This window comes from Diadema setosum, chromosome 16 (assembly GCF_964275005.1).
Source record: "Diadema setosum chromosome 16, eeDiaSeto1, whole genome shotgun sequence".
NCBI lineage: Eukaryota > Metazoa > Echinodermata > Echinoidea > Diadematoida > Diadematidae > Diadema > Diadema setosum.
Genome location: NC_092700.1, coordinates 36,601,332 through 36,623,320, shown reverse-complemented (window position 1 = coordinate 36,623,320; position 21,989 = coordinate 36,601,332). Strand labels below are relative to the sequence as shown.

General features: G+C 39.0%; 2 protein-coding genes across 2 annotated transcripts in view; both read right to left on the bottom strand.

Moving 5' to 3' along the window:
* The window catches only part of LOC140239869 (uncharacterized), a 62,085-nt gene extending 57,754 nt beyond the window's left edge, over positions 1-4,331 (bottom strand). The window contains exons 1-2 of the mRNA XM_072319689.1: positions 4,221-4,331; positions 613-838 (exon numbers count right to left, since the gene is read on the bottom strand). Coding sequence (XP_072175790.1) covers positions 613-838; positions 4,221-4,331 — 337 coding nt within the window. The remainder of the gene's footprint in view (positions 1-612; positions 839-4,220) is intronic.
* A 5,998-nt stretch (positions 4,332-10,329) lies between these two features.
* The window catches only part of LOC140239868 (relaxin receptor 2-like), a 35,146-nt gene continuing 23,486 nt past the window's right edge, over positions 10,330-21,989 (bottom strand). The window contains exons 7-8 of the mRNA XM_072319688.1: positions 11,883-12,004; positions 10,330-10,495 (exon numbers count right to left, since the gene is read on the bottom strand). Of these exons, the coding sequence (XP_072175789.1) occupies positions 10,330-10,495; positions 11,883-12,004 (288 nt within the window). The remainder of the gene's footprint in view (positions 10,496-11,882; positions 12,005-21,989) is intronic.

The following is a 21,989-nucleotide window of genomic DNA, read 5'->3' as shown; positions in this document are numbered from 1 at the left end:
CTCGACATAACTGAGCTAAAGATGTTATCACCTAACAATTTCCATTGATCGTGTGCAAAAGGCTAGGGACTGGGTGGCTATGACATGGTCAGAGAAAGTCCCTCGTTGTATCTATTTTAAGAGTAGCGTCTAATTACAGATTGTTACTGGTATAGTGGACAGAAGGAAATCAACATACTGACATGCATTTCACTAGAAACAATTTTCACGATCGTATAATTGGCATTCTTGCACACCAATCTATTTCTGATGGATCCAAAACATCTCTCGTTCTCATTTTCAGATTTGGAAGATGTTTCCTATTGAATTCATTAAAAGACATATAACTTTGTATTTGTTTATCTTAAGAAAGAAAATCTTAACATAATGTTTGCCTGGCGTTGGGTTGTTTGTGTTTGAGGTAAATAATGTCCCTTTTTTCAGAAAGATAAACACAACCTGTGCGTAGCTTTACTGACTGGGCAGTTGGAATTCATCAGAAAAGTATCGACATTATCTGTCCCAAACATGGATTAAAGAACATTGTTAATGTATTAGACTAAAAATTGTCTATTAAGTGGACATAAGTAATATCGAAAGGATCGAGAGGAAGAGAAACCTAAAAATTCTTACTATTGATGAGAGACGAGTATACATCCAAGTCAAAACCATCGAATTCCCTCATGACGTCACTGCAAAACTCGAATGTTGTGTGACCGCCACTCGGTAGAAACAGTGACGTCACATTGCCGCTTGACAGCTTGAAAGTGTTGATGCTGTTATTGTGGGTGAACTGGTGAGTTACTGTGAGTGTGTCCCAAGGTCGCTCGATTTCCAGAACGTTGACTTGTATCAAAACCTTTAGAAACGTTTAACAAAGTGTCAAGAAAGCACATTGAAACTCAAAAATACCTCAAAAACTCATTATTATAGCCACATAGGGGTACATACCTCGCTGAAAAGGGGACTTGTACTATAAAAAGCTCTAGTCACGAAATTCTATTTTCATACATTCTTAGGGAATGTCTTAGAGCTCATTATATAAAGAGTACTCAAGATAGCATGACCTCATGTTCATCCTCAGTTGTGTTACGCCTTGTTGCCGTCTTTACAGTATTATTGCAATTACCCCCTGTACCTTTTAAAAACGATTCCTTTATAATTAAAGGGGAATGCAGACTATTTTTCATAATTGCACATCATGTAGTTCATACATCGACAGCTCCTTGTACAGATTATTTTGTGGAATTTATTTTGGTTCTTGAGCAGGAAAATCAATACCCTAAAAAACAACCAAAACAAATTACACTGAACAAGGATGATGACATAGCAGATGCACATGTTTCAGAAATGCAGCTGTATAATTTCATTAACAATACTGCCTGTTTGACAAGTCCACCTTTGTAGAAATAATGCATGTTTCTTCTTTTGATCTGCTTCCTTGAGCCCCAACTCATGCATTCGTATGGTGAAGTCATCGTATGGTGAATGTCATCGTCCTTGTTCATTGCGGTTTGTTATCAAGTTTGAAAACATTCTTATTCCTCTTCCCAATCACTATACATTCTGAAACTCTGTTCCCAGTATAGCTAATTTGTATTGTTCAAGTGTAAACATCTGAAAATCATCCGGATATCTCCTTTAAAGAATTAGTGACTGGAGTATAGCGGAAATAGAGAGGAAAGAAGTGGCAAGCTTATCAAAATTTTACACCTTGAATGCAATTGATCTTTTACATTTTCATCTGAAATCATATAAGGAATCGTTAATGCTGCTTTAGGAAATAGTTTAAAAGTTTCACAAACTAAAGCTAACCTCGATCATTTCAAACATTGCAATAACTTTGAGTGACCCACATTCTTTAAGGGTTGCCTCTTAAAAAAAAAAAATATGGTGGAGGCGATTTCAGTTTCGAATCATATTTTAATGATGTGCTCTATTTGGGTTCCATGCTCATGAGAGTAATTCTCTCTCTTTAATTGAGATGCCCGCAATTACAGCGTCTTAGGAGAGTACGCGTAACTTTTTAGCAGAGGCTGTGGTGAATGATCTCTTTGTTGACGCCATTGATTGTAACGTGACTGTGACTGCTTTTACCATGTTTACATCGCCCTTTAATGTTTTGATTTCACATGCTGGTACAAAGAAGACAAGTCAGGATTATCATTATACTATAAAGACTGATAATTGAAGGCATTCAAACTTAGAGAATTGTCTAGTATTTTAGAAGATCTGACGCTATGTGATGGGGGGAGGGGGGTAGTGTGTGTGTGTATATTTTCACTACTAACCCTATGATCAAACATGCAATTTAGAAACCTAGACATTCATATACACATTATAGGCACTTCTTCCCGATCCTCGTACATGACAGTTGCGCATAATAGACGTGTAATACGCTCTACCAATCCAAGTTCGGAATTTTAAACAATCTTGTGCCTTCAAATCTGAACTAAAGAACGAGTGACGTATTTCGGGAGGTGGGAGCCTTTGGCCGTTCTACAAATAAATGGCACTATTATCATCATCACCATTGCCATCGTCATGATAATATTGGTAGAACCAATAATAATTGTGTGACATTGTTTTTCCCTTTGATCCACAGCCAGCCAAGCAATTCTTGATTTGAAAAGTGAATCGCTCGCGATGCCAATGAACCATCTTCTTCCATTCATCTCGACTATATCATTTTCCCCGGGTACTGTGCCTTGACCAAACGTGCAAATTTTTATCTACAGCTTTAATGACATTGGAACACGAAACTAAAATATACATTTCGTCACGTGCCTTTGCGGATGGCGTTACCTTCCAAACCCTGCCCTCAAGTTTATTCTCTTCACTGTTGGAACCTGGCTGGTACACTTCAGTGCAACATCGTTCAATATATTTATCCATCCTAGATCGTACAGGAGTGCGTACGTGACTATGAAACGTTAGAGCTAGGCTGCTGATCTGTTCATGCGACATCTATAGCAATCATATCAGTGAAATTTTGTGGTAGGCGTATAGGATCTATACAATACACTCATATCCACGTTATCTTGATAACTTTCCGATTTCGAGACAGAGAGAATATTGCAAATTACATGATTTGGCTGAATAAAATAGAAAAAAAAAAACACTTATAGATAAGAAATCATAATTTTGGATATCTTACCTATCTCTTGTCTAAACTCTGAAGACATTTTAGGGAGCAAGTTACCTCTATTATTTGAATTAATCTAATCAATGCCATGTCCCTTGAAAAGTTGACCTAAACAAATCTTCAGTGCCAATATAAAAAAAAAAAAAAACTCATTTCTATCTAATGGCCGAGTTCTCATTATCTTTGTTGGTTTATTGAAAATTTATACCAAAGGCTAGTGTGTTGGAAAAGTTAAACTGAATGCAATGTTGGTGTGCATTATCATGTTTTCGTATTGACTAGTCACACATACGCACAGACGCACGTGTACGCATACAAATATTGACAGTCAAAATAAAACACAAATGTAAACTATACACATTTTACACAGCAATGAAGATAGCTAGATGTGCTCAGTGTTGTAATGTCGGTCTCGTGGGCTTTTTCTTTTTTTTTTTTTTTTTTTTTTGGCCCATTGTCGAATCCGTGGGTCTTTTTTTCGGACTCGTGGGCCTTGTTTGCGTACTGTCGCACTCATGGGCCTGTGGGAAAATTGATTTCATGCATTTTTGATAATAAAATATGGTGTGTGTTGTTATGGTTTTGAAGTTATTGGAAAGTAAAATAAAATCGCATCTTCAATCACACAAACAAAATGCGTGTTCACACAATCAATCTCCCTTTTTAACTTTAATGATTTACCTGGAAAGAAGTTCACACAAATAAACAAAATGAATCAAAATATTCCCTTTTCTGTATTTATTATAGAAATAACTCTGGCATGTTCAAATTGAAAAATTGCACCAGTTACAGTTAAATGTGAGATGAGTGTAATAAACTGACATTATAAGACACTCAAAATATGGGGGGTTAAATGAATGTAACATGTAGAATGTAGCGCTACAGAATACAATATGAAATGAAGACATACCAACTAATGAAAATCAACTTGAAGTCCATGCAATAAAGGCAAGTGTTTGGCGAATAAATGTCCACAGTCCACGGTCTATTAAACTGAGCGACTTTATCGTGCCGACTGGTAAAGTTAAGCGAATCGCTGTCGTAGAAGACCAAATTGAAGGACTGGACTCGGAGACAGAAAAGGGGCTTGACGAACAGGATCCTGCGGAGCTGAGCGGACACGAAGATGCGATGAAGAACTCGACGCGGGGATCGTTCGGAGACTTGAAGTGATGCGACGCTCCGTCGTATGAGGCTGAAGAGCCATAACGGAGGTTAGGAGAAAGATGAAATGCAGCTCTCTACCAGCGCAGTGAGTCGGCGGGAGACTGAAGAAGATAAGTTCAACAGGACGGTGAGTCGCCTGGAACGATGTCGATGCTCAGCCGGACAGTGGGTCGTCCATGGCGAGAACGATGTATGGTTGCAATCACTCGACGACAAAGACGTGTCGGAGGACGAATAAATGAAAGTTCTGTGCAGGAGGCAACAAAACTGCGAAGCTCCATCCCCGAATTTCTGGTACGCATAGAGGACAGCTGCCGGGTAGAAACTTTAAACAGCCAGCGGGGCCATAAAACACATAATGTGAAGGGTGACTCTACCGCAGGTGATCCGGAGGTCGTTCCTCTACGGTGGTTGAAGCGGGAGTGATTCGATGCTGCGAAGGGTCGCGTGATATTTCGCACGTGAGATGAGTGACGTGCGAATAGCGGTCGCGATTGGTCAAAAGTAACATAGATTACGCACTTAAATCTACAGTGATTGGATTAACACCATATGATGAATAATAGATCTATGAAACGTGTGCTCCATTGTTGCGACATAACATGACCGTGAACCGGTTTGAACCAGAATTTAAGGTCAAACAACTATGCATGGAAATTTCCACTAGCTATGTAAGGCTGGGGGAAATCTTGCCGATACTCAATACTGAATCAGTGGCAAATTAAACAGGCCAAAACTGGGCTGTTACACACAAAGTACGTAGTAAAGAGCGGCTAATTGAGCCGCTACAGGCCTTATGTGCCTATAGTCTCGAGCTCATGAGCTGTATGACTCACTCATGGACCTTTTTTTTTTTTTTTTTTTTTTTTTTCAATGTCGTGCTCGTGGGCCGTATGACTCGTAGGTGTCGGTCTCGTATGATGACCCTGGGTCTACTGCTAAATGCTACACAGTAATATCGTCTTTCATGATAATGGTTACGTTGCTGTAATCTGCATGGTGACCATACCCCAATCCCAATATTTCGATTACGCACGTTGTCGTGTATAATTGAAAACAATTCATGTTATCGGGCGCCGTCTTGCTATGTTTCCTCGAATGTTCGGTTAATGATAATGTTGTCTCACGAAAACACAAAATGTGTCTCAAATAGCTTAATTTTCTAGCGTTGTCAAGGCAATGGACAACTTTTCTCTTTCATTGAACCTGATATCAATATCGCATTTACTTACTTTGTTGATGCATAACAAACTAGTAAAAGGTAAACAGGAATATAGATACACAACATAGTAGTACGTTCATCATTTTGTTTGCGTATGTGTATAAAAGAGTTTGTGTTTTGGTTTGTTTGTTTGTTTTTCAGTAAGTGCAGCTTGTATAGTGAGTATGTTAAGATTATTGTTGAGTGATTACCTGCTCATCTTCTGTTGTTTCAACTGACCACTCTCGCCGGAAGTGCGGTGGGTACCGCTCGGGTAGGTTTGGGGAAGAGATGAAAAATCGCATCTTCAATCACACAAACAAAATGCGTGTTCACACAATCAATCTCCCTTTTTAACTTTAATGATTTACCTGGAAAGAAGTTCACACAAATAAACAAAATGAATCAAAATATTCCCTTTTCTGTATTTATTATAGAAATAACTCTGGCATGTTCAAATTGAAAAATTGCACCAGTTACAGTTAAATGTGAGATGAGTGTAATAAACTGACATTATAAGACACTCAAAATATGGGGGGTTAAATGAATGTAACATGTAGAATGTAGCGCTACAGAATACAATATGAAATGAAGACATACCAACTAATGAAAATCAACTTGAAGTCCATGCAATAAAGGCAAGTGTTTGGCGAATAAATGTCCACAGTCCACGGTCTATTAAACTGAGCGACTTTATCGTGCCGACTGGTAAAGTTAAGCGAATCGCTGTCGTAGAAGACCAAATTGAAGGACTGGACTCGGAGACAGAAAAGGGGCTTGACGAACAGGATCCTGCGGAGCTGAGCGGACACGAAGATGCGATGAAGAACTCGACGCGGGGATCGTTCGGAGACTTGAAGTGATGCGACGCTCCGTCGTATGAGGCTGAAGAGCCATAACGGAGGTTAGGAGAAAGATGAAATGCAGCTCTCTACCAGCGCAGTGAGTCGGCGGGAGACTGAAGAAGATAAGTTCAACAGGACGGTGAGTCGCCTGGAACGATGTCGATGCTCAGCCGGACAGTGGGTCGTCCATGGCGAGAACGATGTATGGTTGCAATCACTCGACGACAAAGACGTGTCGGAGGACGAATAAATGAAAGTTCTGTGCAGGAGGCAACAAAACTGCGAAGCTCCATCCCCGAATTTCTGGTACGCATAGAGGACAGCTGCCGGGTAGAAACTTTAAACAGCCAGCGGGGCCATAAAACACATAATGTGAAGGGTGACTCTACCGCAGGTGATCCGGAGGTCGTTCCTCTACGGTGGTTGAAGCGGGAGTGATTCGATGCTGCGAAGGGTCGCGTGATATTTCGCACGTGAGATGAGTGACGTGCGAATAGCGGTCGCGATTGGTCAAAAGTAACATAGATTACGCACTTAAATCTACAGTGATTGGATTAACACCATATGATGAATAATAGATCTATGAAACGTGTGCTCCATTGTTGCGACATAACATGACCGTGAACCGGTTTGAACCAGAATTTAAGGTCAAACAACTATGCATGGAAATTTCCACTAGCTATGTAAGGCTGGGGGAAATCTTGCCGATACTCAATACTGAATCAGTGGCAAATTAAACAGGCCAAAACTGGGCTGTTACACACAAAGTACGTAGTAAAGAGCGGCTAATTGAGCCGCTACAGGCCTTATGTGCCTATAGTCTCGAGCTCATGAGCTGTATGACTCACTCATGGACCTTTTTTTTTTTTTTTTTTTTTTTTTTTCAATGTCGTGCTCGTGGGCCGTATGACTCGTAGGTGTCGGTCTCGTATGATGACCCTGGGTCTACTGCTAAATGCTACACAGTAATATCGTCTTTCATGATAATGGTTACGTTGCTGTAATCTGCATGGTGACCATACCCCAATCCCAATATTTCGATTACGCACGTTGTCGTGTATAATTGAAAACAATTCATGTTATCGGGCGCCGTCTTGCTATGTTTCCTCGAATGTTCGGTTAATGATAATGTTGTCTCACGAAAACACAAAATGTGTCTCAAATAGCTTAATTTTCTAGCGTTGTCAAGGCAATGGACAACTTTTCTCTTTCATTGAACCTGATATCAATATCGCATTTACTTACTTTGTTGATGCATAACAAACTAGTAAAAGGTAAACAGGAATATAGATACACAACATAGTAGTACGTTCATCATTTTGTTTGCGTATGTGTATAAAAGAGTTTGTGTTTTGGTTTGTTTGTTTGTTTTTCAGTAAGTGCAGCTTGTATAGTGAGTATGTTAAGATTATTGTTGAGTGATTACCTGCTCATCTTCTGTTGTTTCAACTGACCACTCTCGCCGGAAGTGCGGTGGGTACCGCTCGGGTAGGTTTGGGGAAGAGATGAAAAATCGCATCTTCAATCACACAAACAAAATGCGTGTTCACACAATCAATCTCCCTTTTTAACTTTAATGATTTACCTGGAAAGAAGTTCACACAAATAAACAAAATGAATCAAAATATTCCCTTTTCTGTATTTATTATAGAAATAACTCTGGCATGTTCAAATTGAAAAATTGCACCAGTTACAGTTAAATGTGAGATGAGTGTAATAAACTGACATTATAAGACACTCAAAATATGGGGGGTTAAATGAATGTAACATGTAGAATGTAGCGCTACAGAATACAATATGAAATGAAGACATACCAACTAATGAAAATCAACTTGAAGTCCATGCAATAAAGGCAAGTGTTTGGCGAATAAATGTCCACAGTCCACGGTCTATTAAACTGAGCGACTTTATCGTGCCGACTGGTAAAGTTAAGCGAATCGCTGTCGTAGAAGACCAAATTGAAGGACTGGACTCGGAGACAGAAAAGGGGCTTGACGAACAGGATCCTGCGGAGCTGAGCGGACACGAAGATGCGATGAAGAACTCGACGCGGGGATCGTTCGGAGACTTGAAGTGATGCGACGCTCCGTCGTATGAGGCTGAAGAGCCATAACGGAGGTTAGGAGAAAGATGAAATGCAGCTCTCTACCAGCGCAGTGAGTCGGCGGGAGACTGAAGAAGATAAGTTCAACAGGACGGTGAGTCGCCTGGAACGATGTCGATGCTCAGCCGGACAGTGGGTCGTCCATGGCGAGAACGATGTATGGTTGCAATCACTCGACGACAAAGACGTGTCGGAGGACGAATAAATGAAAGTTCTGTGCAGGAGGCAACAAAACTGCGAAGCTCCATCCCCGAATTTCTGGTACGCATAGAGGACAGCTGCCGGGTAGAAACTTTAAACAGCCAGCGGGGCCATAAAACACATAATGTGAAGGGTGACTCTACCGCAGGTGATCCGGAGGTCGTTCCTCTACGGTGGTTGAAGCGGGAGTGATTCGATGCTGCGAAGGGTCGCGTGATATTTCGCACGTGAGATGAGTGACGTGCGAATAGCGGTCGCGATTGGTCAAAAGTAACATAGATTACGCACTTAAATCTACAGTGATTGGATTAACACCATATGATGAATAATAGATCTATGAAACGTGTGCTCCATTGTTGCGACATAACATGACCGTGAACCGGTTTGAACCAGAATTTAAGGTCAAACAACTATGCATGGAAATTTCCACTAGCTATGTAAGGCTGGGGGAAATCTTGCCGATACTCAATACTGAATCAGTGGCAAATTAAACAGGCCAAAACTGGGCTGTTACACACAAAGTACGTAGTAAAGAGCGGCTAATTGAGCCGCTACAGGCCTTATGTGCCTATAGTCTCGAGCTCATGAGCTGTATGACTCACTCATGGACCTTTTTTTTTTTTTTTTTTTTTTTTTTTCAATGTCGTGCTCGTGGGCCGTATGACTCGTAGGTGTCGGTCTCGTATGATGACCCTGGGTCTACTGCTAAATGCTACACAGTAATATCGTCTTTCATGATAATGGTTACGTTGCTGTAATCTGCATGGTGACCATACCCCAATCCCAATATTTCGATTACGCACGTTGTCGTGTATAATTGAAAACAATTCATGTTATCGGGCGCCGTCTTGCTATGTTTCCTCGAATGTTCGGTTAATGATAATGTTGTCTCACGAAAACACAAAATGTGTCTCAAATAGCTTAATTTTCTAGCGTTGTCAAGGCAATGGACAACTTTTCTCTTTCATTGAACCTGATATCAATATCGCATTTACTTACTTTGTTGATGCATAACAAACTAGTAAAAGGTAAACAGGAATATAGATACACAACATAGTAGTACGTTCATCATTTTGTTTGCGTATGTGTATAAAAGAGTTTGTGTTTTGGTTTGTTTGTTTGTTTTTCAGTAAGTGCAGCTTGTATAGTGAGTATGTTAAGATTATTGTTGAGTGATTACCTGCTCATCTTCTGTTGTTTCAACTGACCACTCTCGCCGGAAGTGCGGTGGGTACCGCTCGGGTAGGTTTGGGGAAGAGATGAAAAATCGCATCTTCAATCACACAAACAAAATGCGTGTTCACACAATCAATCTCCCTTTTTAACTTTAATGATTTACCTGGAAAGAAGTTCACACAAATAAACAAAATGAATCAAAATATTCCCTTTTCTGTATTTATTATAGAAATAACTCTGGCATGTTCAAATTGAAAAATTGCACCAGTTACAGTTAAATGTGAGATGAGTGTAATAAACTGACATTATAAGACACTCAAAATATGGGGGGTTAAATGAATGTAACATGTAGAATGTAGCGCTACAGAATACAATATGAAATGAAGACATACCAACTAATGAAAATCAACTTGAAGTCCATGCAATAAAGGCAAGTGTTTGGCGAATAAATGTCCACAGTCCACGGTCTATTAAACTGAGCGACTTTATCGTGCCGACTGGTAAAGTTAAGCTAATCGCTATCGTAGAAGACCAAATTGAAGGACTGGACTCGGAGACAGAAAAGGGGCTTGACGAACAGGATCCTGCGGAGCTGAGCGGACACGAAGATGCGATGAAGAACTCGACGCGGGGATCGTTCGGAGACTTGAAGTGATGCGACGCTCCGTCGTATGAGGCTGAAGAGCCATAACGGAGGTTAGGAGAAAGATGAAATGCAGCTCTCTACCAGCGCAGTGAGTCGGCGGGAGACTGAAGAAGATAAGTTCAACAGGACGGTGAGTCGCCTGGAACGATGTCGATGCTCAGCCGGACAGTGGGTCGTCCATGGCGAGAACGATGTATGGTTGCAATCACTCGACGACAAAGACGTGTCGGAGGACGAATAAATGAAAGTTCTGTGCAGGAGGCAACAAAACTGCGAAGCTCCATCCCCGAATTTCTGGTACGCATAGAGGACAGCTGCCGGGTAGAAACTTTAAACAGCCAGCGGGGCCATAAAACACATAATGTGAAGGGTGACTCTACCGCAGGTGATCCGGAGGTCGTTCCTCTACGGTGGTTGAAGCGGGAGTGATTCGATGCTGCGAAGGGTCGCGTGATATTTCGCACGTGAGATGAGTGACGTGCGAATAGCGGTCGCGATTGGTCAAAAGTAACATAGATTACGCACTTAAATCTACAGTGATTGGATTAACACCATATGATGAATAATAGATCTATGAAACGTGTGCTCCATTGTTGCGACATAACATGACCGTGAACCGGTTTGAACCAGAATTTAAGGTCAAACAACTATGCATGGAAATTTCCACTAGCTATGTAAGGCTGGGGGAAATCTTGCCGATACTCAATACTGAATCAGTGGCAAATTAAACAGGCCAAAACTGGGCTGTTACACACAAAGTACGTAGTAAAGAGCGGCTAATTGAGCCGCTACAGGCCTTATGTGCCTATAGTCTCGAGCTCATGAGCTGTATGACTCACTCATGGACCTTTTTTTTTTTTTTTTTTTTTTTTTTTTCAATGTCGTGCTCGTGGGCCGTATGACTCGTAGGTGTCGGTCTCGTATGATGACCCTGGGTCTACTGCTAAATGCTACACAGTAATATCGTCTTTCATGATAATGGTTACGTTGCTGTAATCTGCATGGTGACCATACCCCAATCCCAATATTTCGATTACGCACGTTGTCGTGTATAATTGAAAACAATTCATGTTATCGGGCGCCGTCTTGCTATGTTTCCTCGAATGTTCGGTTAATGATAATGTTGTCTCACGAAAACACAAAATGTGTCTCAAATAGCTTAATTTTCTAGCGTTGTCAAGGCAATGGACAACTTTTCTCTTTCATTGAACCTGATATCAATATCGCATTTACTTACTTTGTTGATGCATAACAAACTAGTAAAAGGTAAACAGGAATATAGATACACAACATAGTAGTACGTTCATCATTTTGTTTGCGTATGTGTATAAAAGAGTTTGTGTTTTGGTTTGTTTGTTTGTTTTTCAGTAAGTGCAGCTTGTATAGTGAGTATGTTAAGATTATTGTTGAGTGATTACCTGCTCATCTTCTGTTGTTTCAACTGACCACTCTCGCCGGAAGTGCGGTGGGTACCGCTCGGGTAGGTTTGGGGAAGAGATGCTCTGAACATGCCGAAAGCTTTCACAGTGACTGCTGCCTCCTACAGGATATGCAAACAACACAGGGAATGATTAGAACTTCATATCACAGTTTAAATCTTCTGACAAATACACTTGTTGGATTTGTGTCTGTTCATCATGTTATCTTTTGACTACAGGAAGCCGCGACCGCACGGCACTGTGTAAATTGTGTCGTGAGTGACCATTGTTAGCACAGATTAGAAAAAAAAAAAACCCACAATAAAATAAAGCCAGCACAAACATAAACATTAACTTCACACACACACACATACACACACACACACACACACACACACACACATGTATATATATTATATATATATATATGTATATATATATACAGTGTATATATATATATATATATATATATCATTTAACATATATGATTATATTACAACGTTTCCTGTTTCTATTTCTGCCCTTTTCTATGCTTATCCTTTACATTATTATGATTAAGGTCGCACTTGAATAGTAGATCGAAGAATCCTTTCTAGCGAGTGAAACAAGACTGCCCTTTGAAATGGTACTCAATACTCAAGGATTAATCAAGGGCTGCTTCAGCAAAGTGAAAATAAAGGCAATGCCCTGATAGCCGCAACAAGGCCGACCCCTTCAGCTGTGACATCGCATTAAAGTGAAGAAAATGGAGCGTATACTAGGCATGATTTGTAATAGATGTCTCGTTTGGTCTTGTTTCTTTTGATTTACAAACGAGAGCAGTCTTCGATGCACACGAATTTACTGGAAATATGATTAATGCGTCTGTGGGATACAGTGATACAGAGGACGAATGTCAAAGGATCATGACGTCACCTTAGTAAACAGCAGTCGTGTGCCAATTTTCACTTTTGGACCCATTAACGCCACACATGGAATAAGAATCGTGTTATAAAATGCACTGAGAAAATGTTATGATAACTTTTTACTGTTGATGTTCCTCACTCTATCTATGACATCGTTTACAAGCACTCCGCTCTATTTAATGTCTTATAGGTAAGATCCTAAAGGCCAATGTATTATAGTCTCTTGTCTCTAAAAAGCCTGTAATTATACATGTCATTATCTGTCCATGCGATTACTCATGATATTAGTTGACTTAGTTCTACAAAATTAATGGTAAGCATGATATGGGTTGGACAGTAAACACTAACGAGCTTTGCTAATTATTGTAATGGAATACGTACAGTGACCAAATTTTATTGTAATGGTATCTATCGCTACTAAACAATCCATCATCACCGATTCCATTTCATTCTCTTTCATTTACACTCGACCACGCACTCACACAAATCTATAATCTGCTCAATTCTTTGGATGCAATTATATCTGTGTCGTGTCTCCCTGCCCCTTCTAATCATTCCTCTCCTTCTCTCGTTGTTCTAAGTCAGTATCTCAGTCTCAATCTAATCGAGATAATGGCAAGGACCACGGATGGTTGTCCACACCGTAACCTCTGCGACCAACAGACCTTAAAATTCTTTCAGACACAAATTACAATCGTGCTGATCTATTTTGCAGAATGAATTTTCTGTCTGATAATTGTTCAGTTGAAATGTAATAACTGTTTGTAGGGGATCATTTCCAACAAGCCTCTTGTGTGCTTTCTATGATCCCTCCATTCAAAATGTATAAATTGTACCAGGGCAATCGTGTTTTGATTTTTGTAAATGTTATGTTTTTATATGGAAATAGAATAATGCAAGCCTGTTCTACTGGTATTTGTTACCAATTAGATAGTGGTTTCGCACAGGCTATATATTAGATTACTATTGCTCCTATATTACCAATAAATCATAGTTGTAGTATAATCATAACTGTGCTGCATGTAACATCTTCCCAGTCACTACCCTTGTGGTATCGTTAAGTTTGGTGTCATCCTCATCAAAACGTACTACTTATAGGACAGAAATAATGAAATTGCGCTAGCAACACACACATATTCAGTCCCATGTCATGACATCCCAGGGAGTGGCTTTATAGGTCTAGAATTTGGATCGAAACATCTGATTTACCTCCCTCTCTCTCTCCCTCTCTCTCTCGCTCTCTTTCACTTTATGAATATACACAGCTTATACGATATGTATGTATGTGTGTGTGTTTGTGTATTTAGGGCTTAAACATGTATACAAGTTAAAAGCATATAGGACATATACCACGTTGGGGACACGCGCCGATGCTATTATTCGTCGAATATCCTAATCTTTTTGCATAATAAACCTTTCCATGATTTAAAAAAAACAAACAAACAAACAACTGCAACTTGCAACTGATTTTCAAAAAAGATTTGATATTGACCTTGCTTTGAATTGTGGTGCCAACCTGTCCGTCCTGGCACTCATAATCATGAGTTGTATTGGTCCATTACACTTTTGCACGTCATTCGTGGCAATATGTGAAGCATTTTATCGTGTCTAATTACCTGTAAGCATTACGTAATCATGCGCTGAGGGAACCTGTCATTGTTCATCGATTATTCATAACTCTCATCTGCTTTAATTGTGTCTCTTACCTGAGAAACTTTTATTGAACTTTAATGCATTACATAAGCGGTCTATTCGTTCTCATGCCCAGAGGGAACCTATCATTGTTCATCGATTATTCATAACTCTCATCTGCTTTAATTTTGTCTCTTACCTGAGAAACTTTTACAATAGACCGCTTATGTAATGCATTAAAGTTCATGGATGTTTCTTTTCCTATACAGCCTGGAAGAGAACGACTGTATTCACCTGTCTTTTTTTTTTTTTTTGTCTAATTAGGTTGGGCAAGCCTATCTGGCAAGCTTTGTGGCTGTTAAGGCCCTCTATTGGAAACAAAGCACGTCAAGAACTTGAGTGACTTTGAGTGCGGTCTATATAATTAGAAGTATGCTCTGAATGCTGCAATCAAGAAAAGATTATTAAACGCAGTCTATATTCTGCTTACACTCACAATTCGCTATTATGAAGGTTATTTCCAAACAGAAAAACAAAAGGAAAAAAATTAGTAAATTAGTAAATGTCACTTAATCATTACGCGCCTTCTCTCGACTCTACATAGCAGTAAAAAATATAATATGCCAATTACTCTAATTTAGTATTCTCCAAATTAAAAAGAGAGAAGAAAGGGTGATAAAGAGTATTTACTGGCTTTTATAGCCTTGACACTGTGCAGCACGACGTAATCAATAGCTCTTGTACGATGATACAAGATACTTTGTGCTATACCTGAATACGGCTTGATATTTAGAGAGCTGAGAGAGATTGATTTAACCAAAACAGCAACACCAATCAACAGAAACGTTATGACTAGAAAGTATTACTTTTCATTACTTTAACTGGACACAGGTGCATTATCCAGTCCTAACAAGCCATTATTGTGTAACATTTAAACAAACTGAACCCAATACAATCGACACAAATTATTTTAGTTACACTGAGGCAAATTGTTTCGTCCAGAACAATCGGACTCCAGATTGCACCCTAAAACCTGTCTTCTCACAAAATATCTTGTTTATTCACCCTCATCAATTTTCTATAGTACATACTGTACGGGTAGTTCAATTCTCAGTTTGACATCAATGATGACGTTCTTATGATTTTAGAGGTTGATATACACTTGTTTCTGTGAAAGTACATTACAACATTCACAGTAACATAAAATGAGATTATTTTCAGTAAAGGTCAAATTCTGAACGAGGAGATTCTCATTTGAAAGGTGTACAGAGCTCATCAAGATTAGACATTCCTAATCCATCAAATAGATGATGGCAAAGAAACATGCAGGAATGCTGCTTTTGAGAAAATTGCTCTTTGAATGTAAAGGTCAATTCACAAGCGCTCTTTAGTCAAACGTAATTGTGCGTTGAACAAAAAGGGACATTAAAACCCCATGGCAACCATTGTGACGTGGATAATACTCCTGACGTTCAATCGAAGGACCCGAAGTTCGAATCCCATCCAGTTACGTCCTTCGGCTTGGAGAAGATTTTTATTATCATCAATGTTATTATTATTATTATTATTATTATTATTATTATTATTATTATTATTATTATTATTATTATTATTATCATCAATGTTATTATTATTAATGTTATTTATCATTAACTCATTTATTTTTTTTTCTTTTACCAAAACGATCCTCTCGACTCAGGTGTATGAATGGGTATCTAGCAACCCTTGGATAATAATAATGTCAGGGCCCTCTCAGTGACTGGTAGAACAGTGTTAACACTGAAGGGGCTTCCCTGGATAACGAGGACTGCTATAATATAATTATTGCCGGGAATTTGACCACGACTTTGACGGCGCAGTAATATCGCCAATTTTTCAGAGGGGGTTTTGTTTGTTTTAAGAAAAAAGAAGAGAGAGTATAATTAGGCTTGATGCAAATCAATCATTCGTGATTTTGTTTAATTCAGCTGTAAGTAATTATGTATTGATAGTTTAAAGGAGCTCATTTAGATCGCTATGGGAACAAAATGCATAAGCATTTATTAGTGTCATCTGCAAATGATGTATGATGATAATGGCGCAAACACATTAATGTTCATTATGAGGGAGAAGCTCACCCAAGATTGATCCTTGAAGAACGCCACATTTTGTTACGGTTGGCTGGAAACTGAAACGGCCTCTATACTAGTATTGAACAAATTGATTTCTATTACAAGCAATATAACTAGGACTAAGTGTAACCCCCCCCCCCCCCTTTATCGATAGCCTTGAATGGGTTGTAAGAGAGGTTTATACAAGTTCTAATGGTATGATAATTATGTTGTTGTTTTTTTTTAAGTGATTCGGTAATTTTATCAATTGTTTCTGTGATTGCAAAGTCAATGTTTTCCCAAGCCGTATTGGTTACCATCATTGACCATAAAGAAATATTTTTATCTGACTGATTTTCAAGTATTTCAGTTACTACGATCTATTTGAGACTTAGAAAATGGAACGATAGTTTCTTAATGAAGACAGATCTTTGCTTTTTGTGAATAGAGATTATATTTCAATACGTCACATGTAAGATAGTCAATATACAAGTGTATTGATAAACAATTCAAGGAGTTTAGTTCATTTTCATTTTCCATCTGATCGTCACATGTAAGATAGTCAATATACAAGTGTATTGATAAACAATTCAAGGAGTTTCATTCATTTTCATTTTCCATCTGATGAGATGGCAGGGCAGCCTATATTCAGATGCATTAGGACTACCTGGTCTTCCATGGGGTCTAGTTGTCAATACTTGAGAATTAAGGACCCCACTTCACGGGGTTATACATCTTGCTCTTTGCGATAGACGAATTAAGCGGGATTTTTTTTTCTTAACATATACGTTTAGTATAGTTGTAACCGTTTATTGAGAGAAATACAGATATATTTTAGGATTTATCGATAATATATGATAGGATGTTTCTGTGGTACAGCAGCCCTACACATATCCATTAAATGTCATATCTTGACATTTTTTTTTAAAAAATCACTATTCCCAAAGGTTTGTCGAGTATTCCATAATATGAGCAGGTCCCATGCCTACTCTGCACGTTTAATACCGCTTCATAAAACCAAAGGCACTGAAAACGGAAACCAAATGACCCCTGTGGCAAACCTATGGAGATTCTAATTTCCCGGAGACATGGACTTAGTGCACATTTTACAATGGCTTGGTCTTGCTTATTTTCTTTCCACTGGCTGCCTTGATACGCTGTAGTAACGATTTGCGACGGAAGGATTTTTCCCCTATAAGATTTCTGTTTTGGTATTCATCTTGTATTGTGTGCGATGCGCAATAGTTGGAAGAATGCCTCTTTCATACCAAGGCATTACATAAGATTACTTGTTTGTTGGTCGCCCGGCTTTCTAGGTCAAAGGGCCAATTCAATATCGTTATACTGCCGCGTGTGCAGCGTTTCGAAATGAAAATTTCAGAAGACGAGTCATCAGTGGTATTCTGTATCAACGGCATAGGGGGCGTATGAATACGGCCACTTAACAACGCTAAACGATTGCGAAAAGATGGCTGCGCCCCTCTAAATGCTACCCAATAGTGGGTAACTGTAAAACAAGAAATATTCACAGGATAAAACTTTCGCGATTTGTCACGGGGCATTCATACATTGTGGGGACGAAATTTAAATTTAAATTTCGCGAACAATATTATTGGCTCCTGATATAATTCGCGAAAGTGTCATGCAAGCGAAAATTTCTGGCTGTGCAGTATTCCAGGATCGAGCAAGACTATCGACACGCAGTTCTTGATTGTTTTTAATACTTCTTAAAGTTTAGCCTACTCCAGAAATATTATCTTCCCTTTGTTTGTTTACTTCTCATGATATGAAAGAGGGGATTTTGTTAAATATGGCCCATATTGTGTATAAACGCAGGAATGATAACGTTTCAATAATAATTAATACCGCTGTGATAAACAGGCACAAATCAGGATGGAACATTATCAAGAGGACTTATTTCGATTTCGAGGACGTTCGCTTTGCTTTAATGTCTAACCGAGCTCAACCTGCTGGCGGGTCAATTCCGGTCGACCATGTCAGACCCAAAGGCTGTATCACAATCTCATTTCCGGAATTAGTGTAACCTTTAATCAACTAGATTCGACGTTCTATTGACAAGAAATCCTTGATAGTAGTACTTTTCATGTGCCATGGTATTCCTCATTAGACTGAGTGAAATCTCCATCACGTTGACACATTTTCAACACAATATGTTACAGAATAATCTTATTACATACCCATTCACATGATTGTGAAAGGGTCGGACACATGCACATCAGTATCAGCAGCTCGGGTGATCACGCAACTCACAAGAAGTCTTGTGCTGCGGACATTGTTTTCTTTGTCTTTTCTTTTTCTTTATTATTCTTCGACGTTTATATTTCCCCAATTCACAAATTGTCATTCCTTCAATAATTGTATATGTCAAGTAAGAATTGATCTCACATCCGCATCTAGGAATCTACACCATACAAGCAATGCTTCTATGTAGATTCCTCATATTTCACATGTTAAATTGTCTTATAAGCTGTATTTGACAATTCTTCCATGCTTTTGTATTGTTTGTTTGTTCATTTTCCATCTGTGAAGATGGCTGGATCGCCCATATTCAGCTATGTTAAGCTGGTCTTTCATGGGGTCCAGTTGGATGTGAGGTGGGACCACTTCACCGGGTTAAACACCCTGCTCTTTGCGATGAATGAATGAAGCGGGTTCTTTTACGTGCATGAGTTGTTACTCTCTCCTACACGGGACCTCCATTTTTATGTCCTATCCGAGGGACAGAGTGTTTTGCCTCTTGCTAGAGGGGACGGTATGCTTACACACAACATTGCCCAGTCCAGACTCGGGTTCGAACCCGGGCCGCGTGATCTGAGGCAGACGCGCTACCGACTGAGCCAACTCACCGCCCTAGATGTTATGTTTATGGTTTATGTATTTGTTGAAATGTGGAATATGGAACAATACAAACAAACAAACAAAGCAGGACCTGAGCAGAGAAGCCAGCTAATGTACACTATGTGTACATACAGTGCAATCCCGTTATAACGAATGGGGTTATAACGGCATTCTCGTTTATAGAACGTAGTAAAGATTTATGTCCTAACATAATTACCCATACATCTTTATATACATGACTGTTCAACTATAACGATACTTCTATATAACACGAAAGAAAAGTTACTGTACCGAGGACTTCGTTATAACGGAGTCACTCTCTCTCTCTCATTAGTAAGTAGTTTGATCACACTTATTTCATACGAAACCTATGTGATTATGTTAAGTCGGGGGAGTTTACAGCAAGATTACCACTGAATGCATTTCGAACAATGCGAAACTTTGCTTGACTTTTGAAACCGAATATACAACGGGAAAATACGGCTTCCGCGCGTGCCAATATTTGCAAGCTTCTTCAAGCACGCAGGCCACTGCAGATTACAGTAATTGCTGGCATTGTTGCATTTTCATGGTAAATCGTTGCTTTTGTTTGCCATCAGTTTTCCTGTGATCCCAGGGACCACACACATAGACATACATGAACATGTAGGCATTTGAGACAATCTTTAATAGTAGCAACAAATAATTCCCAACGCTATTATACCCAAAGTTATGCAGCGCTTTACCAAACAAATCCACAACGTATAAATAAAAATAGAATAACATTTTTCGATATGATTGTGCATGCTTTTGAACCAACTTATCAACGAGGAACTTGAATGGCAAAGTTCTTGGCTATTAGTTGATGAATGTGAGAAAAAATGTCGAGGTCTTGTAAAGTTAAAAATAAACATTATACACAGACATATTATAGATATGACCGTGTGCCGTGCACACACGGTTCCGTGAGCGTTAGGAACTAACGAGAACTTCAAGCTCCAAAATAAGAACGTAGTTATAGGAACAATAGCAACGATAATCACTGGACAATGATGATGAAATATCATTTAAAACCATCGATAATTGTTACTGCATCTTGATAAAATGATTCAACATGTTGAAAAATCATGCCAAACCTAATTTGCTTTAATTTCAAGTCTATCAAGGTATTAAAAGTAGAATTGATATATAAATCATACCACGAAATTGACTCCCGATGAGTAGACAGATAAATGTCACCCGGCAGACCAGGTAAGTTCTGCCCATCGTACTGGCGTGACAGGATGGTTAAAGAGTACCAGTAACAGTCTTTCCACTCTTGAATCTGCGCCAATAAAACCGATTGTCCGCTTTCAATAGGCAGTCTTGTGGCACTGAAAGATAAGTTTACACCAAGCTCTACTTATCGGGTGGAAAGAAAAAAAATCCCGTTGCCTCTGGGCTGAGCACTTCTTCATTATCTGCCCGCATTCACAGACCGACAGGTTGCTTTTGTTGGTATGAAACGCTTGCCTTATTGTGACGTTGCGCTATTTCTCAGCCTCCCTTTAATAGTGGATATTTACATAACAACAGCAGACACACTACCTTCATTTCTAATTACACTCATGCAGTCCCGTGCGCAGGTATTTCGATGAAATGGGATAGAAACTAGTTTGCTCACGTCGGTCTTGAATTATTAGTATAGGAGCCGGTATAGGAGTGTCCGCTGGAGTCAGACAAGAAGCCAACTTAAAAGCTGCACGTCATACAAGCTCGTGCAGCGAGCGCGGGTTATTGTAACGGAAATATAGCGCGCTGGAACGCGCGACTGAACAAAATTGATGCGTCCAAACACGGTAATCAGTAATGATGAACACATACATGCATGACACCAAATTCTGTCTATGACACCAAATTCTTTCTATGAAACTGGAAATTATATGGCAAGTGCACTGTAACCATTAAAGTTAGTCTGATTCGAAAAAAAAAAATCGTAACATGCACGCTTTGCTCATATATGGGGGGGGGGGGTGAATTTTTCATGTGAAAAAATTCTATCAAGTCTGTAAGTTTTAATCAATTTAGCGTTGCTTGTGTGGTAATGTTTTTTGATTGTCTTAATTGCAGTAACTTTAAGACCTTTGCACCAAGAAAGACGTACAAAATGAAGGCTATGAACTGACAGACTGAAGCTTTGTTTAATATATATATATATATATATATATATATATATATATATATATATATATATATATATATACACACACACACACACACACACACACACACACATATATATATATATATATATATATATATATATATATATATATATATATATACATATATATAGGCGTACCGGCGGTTTCACGCTGTCGCGATCTTCAGGCAGACTGGCAAAGTGGTGTGTTTCTGTGCTCATGTGGCGCGGTGGATCGGTTTGACGCATGGATGGTTTTTCTTTTCCGGTGTCTGCATTTGGATATAAGTTCGGATCTTATTGAGCATTGAGTACTTTTCGACCCTCAACAAACAATATATTCCCGACGGATATATACCCAACGGATATGTATATATATATATATATATATATATATATATATATATATATATATATATATATATATGTAGATGCATAACATAAACACTTCAGTAGGCAC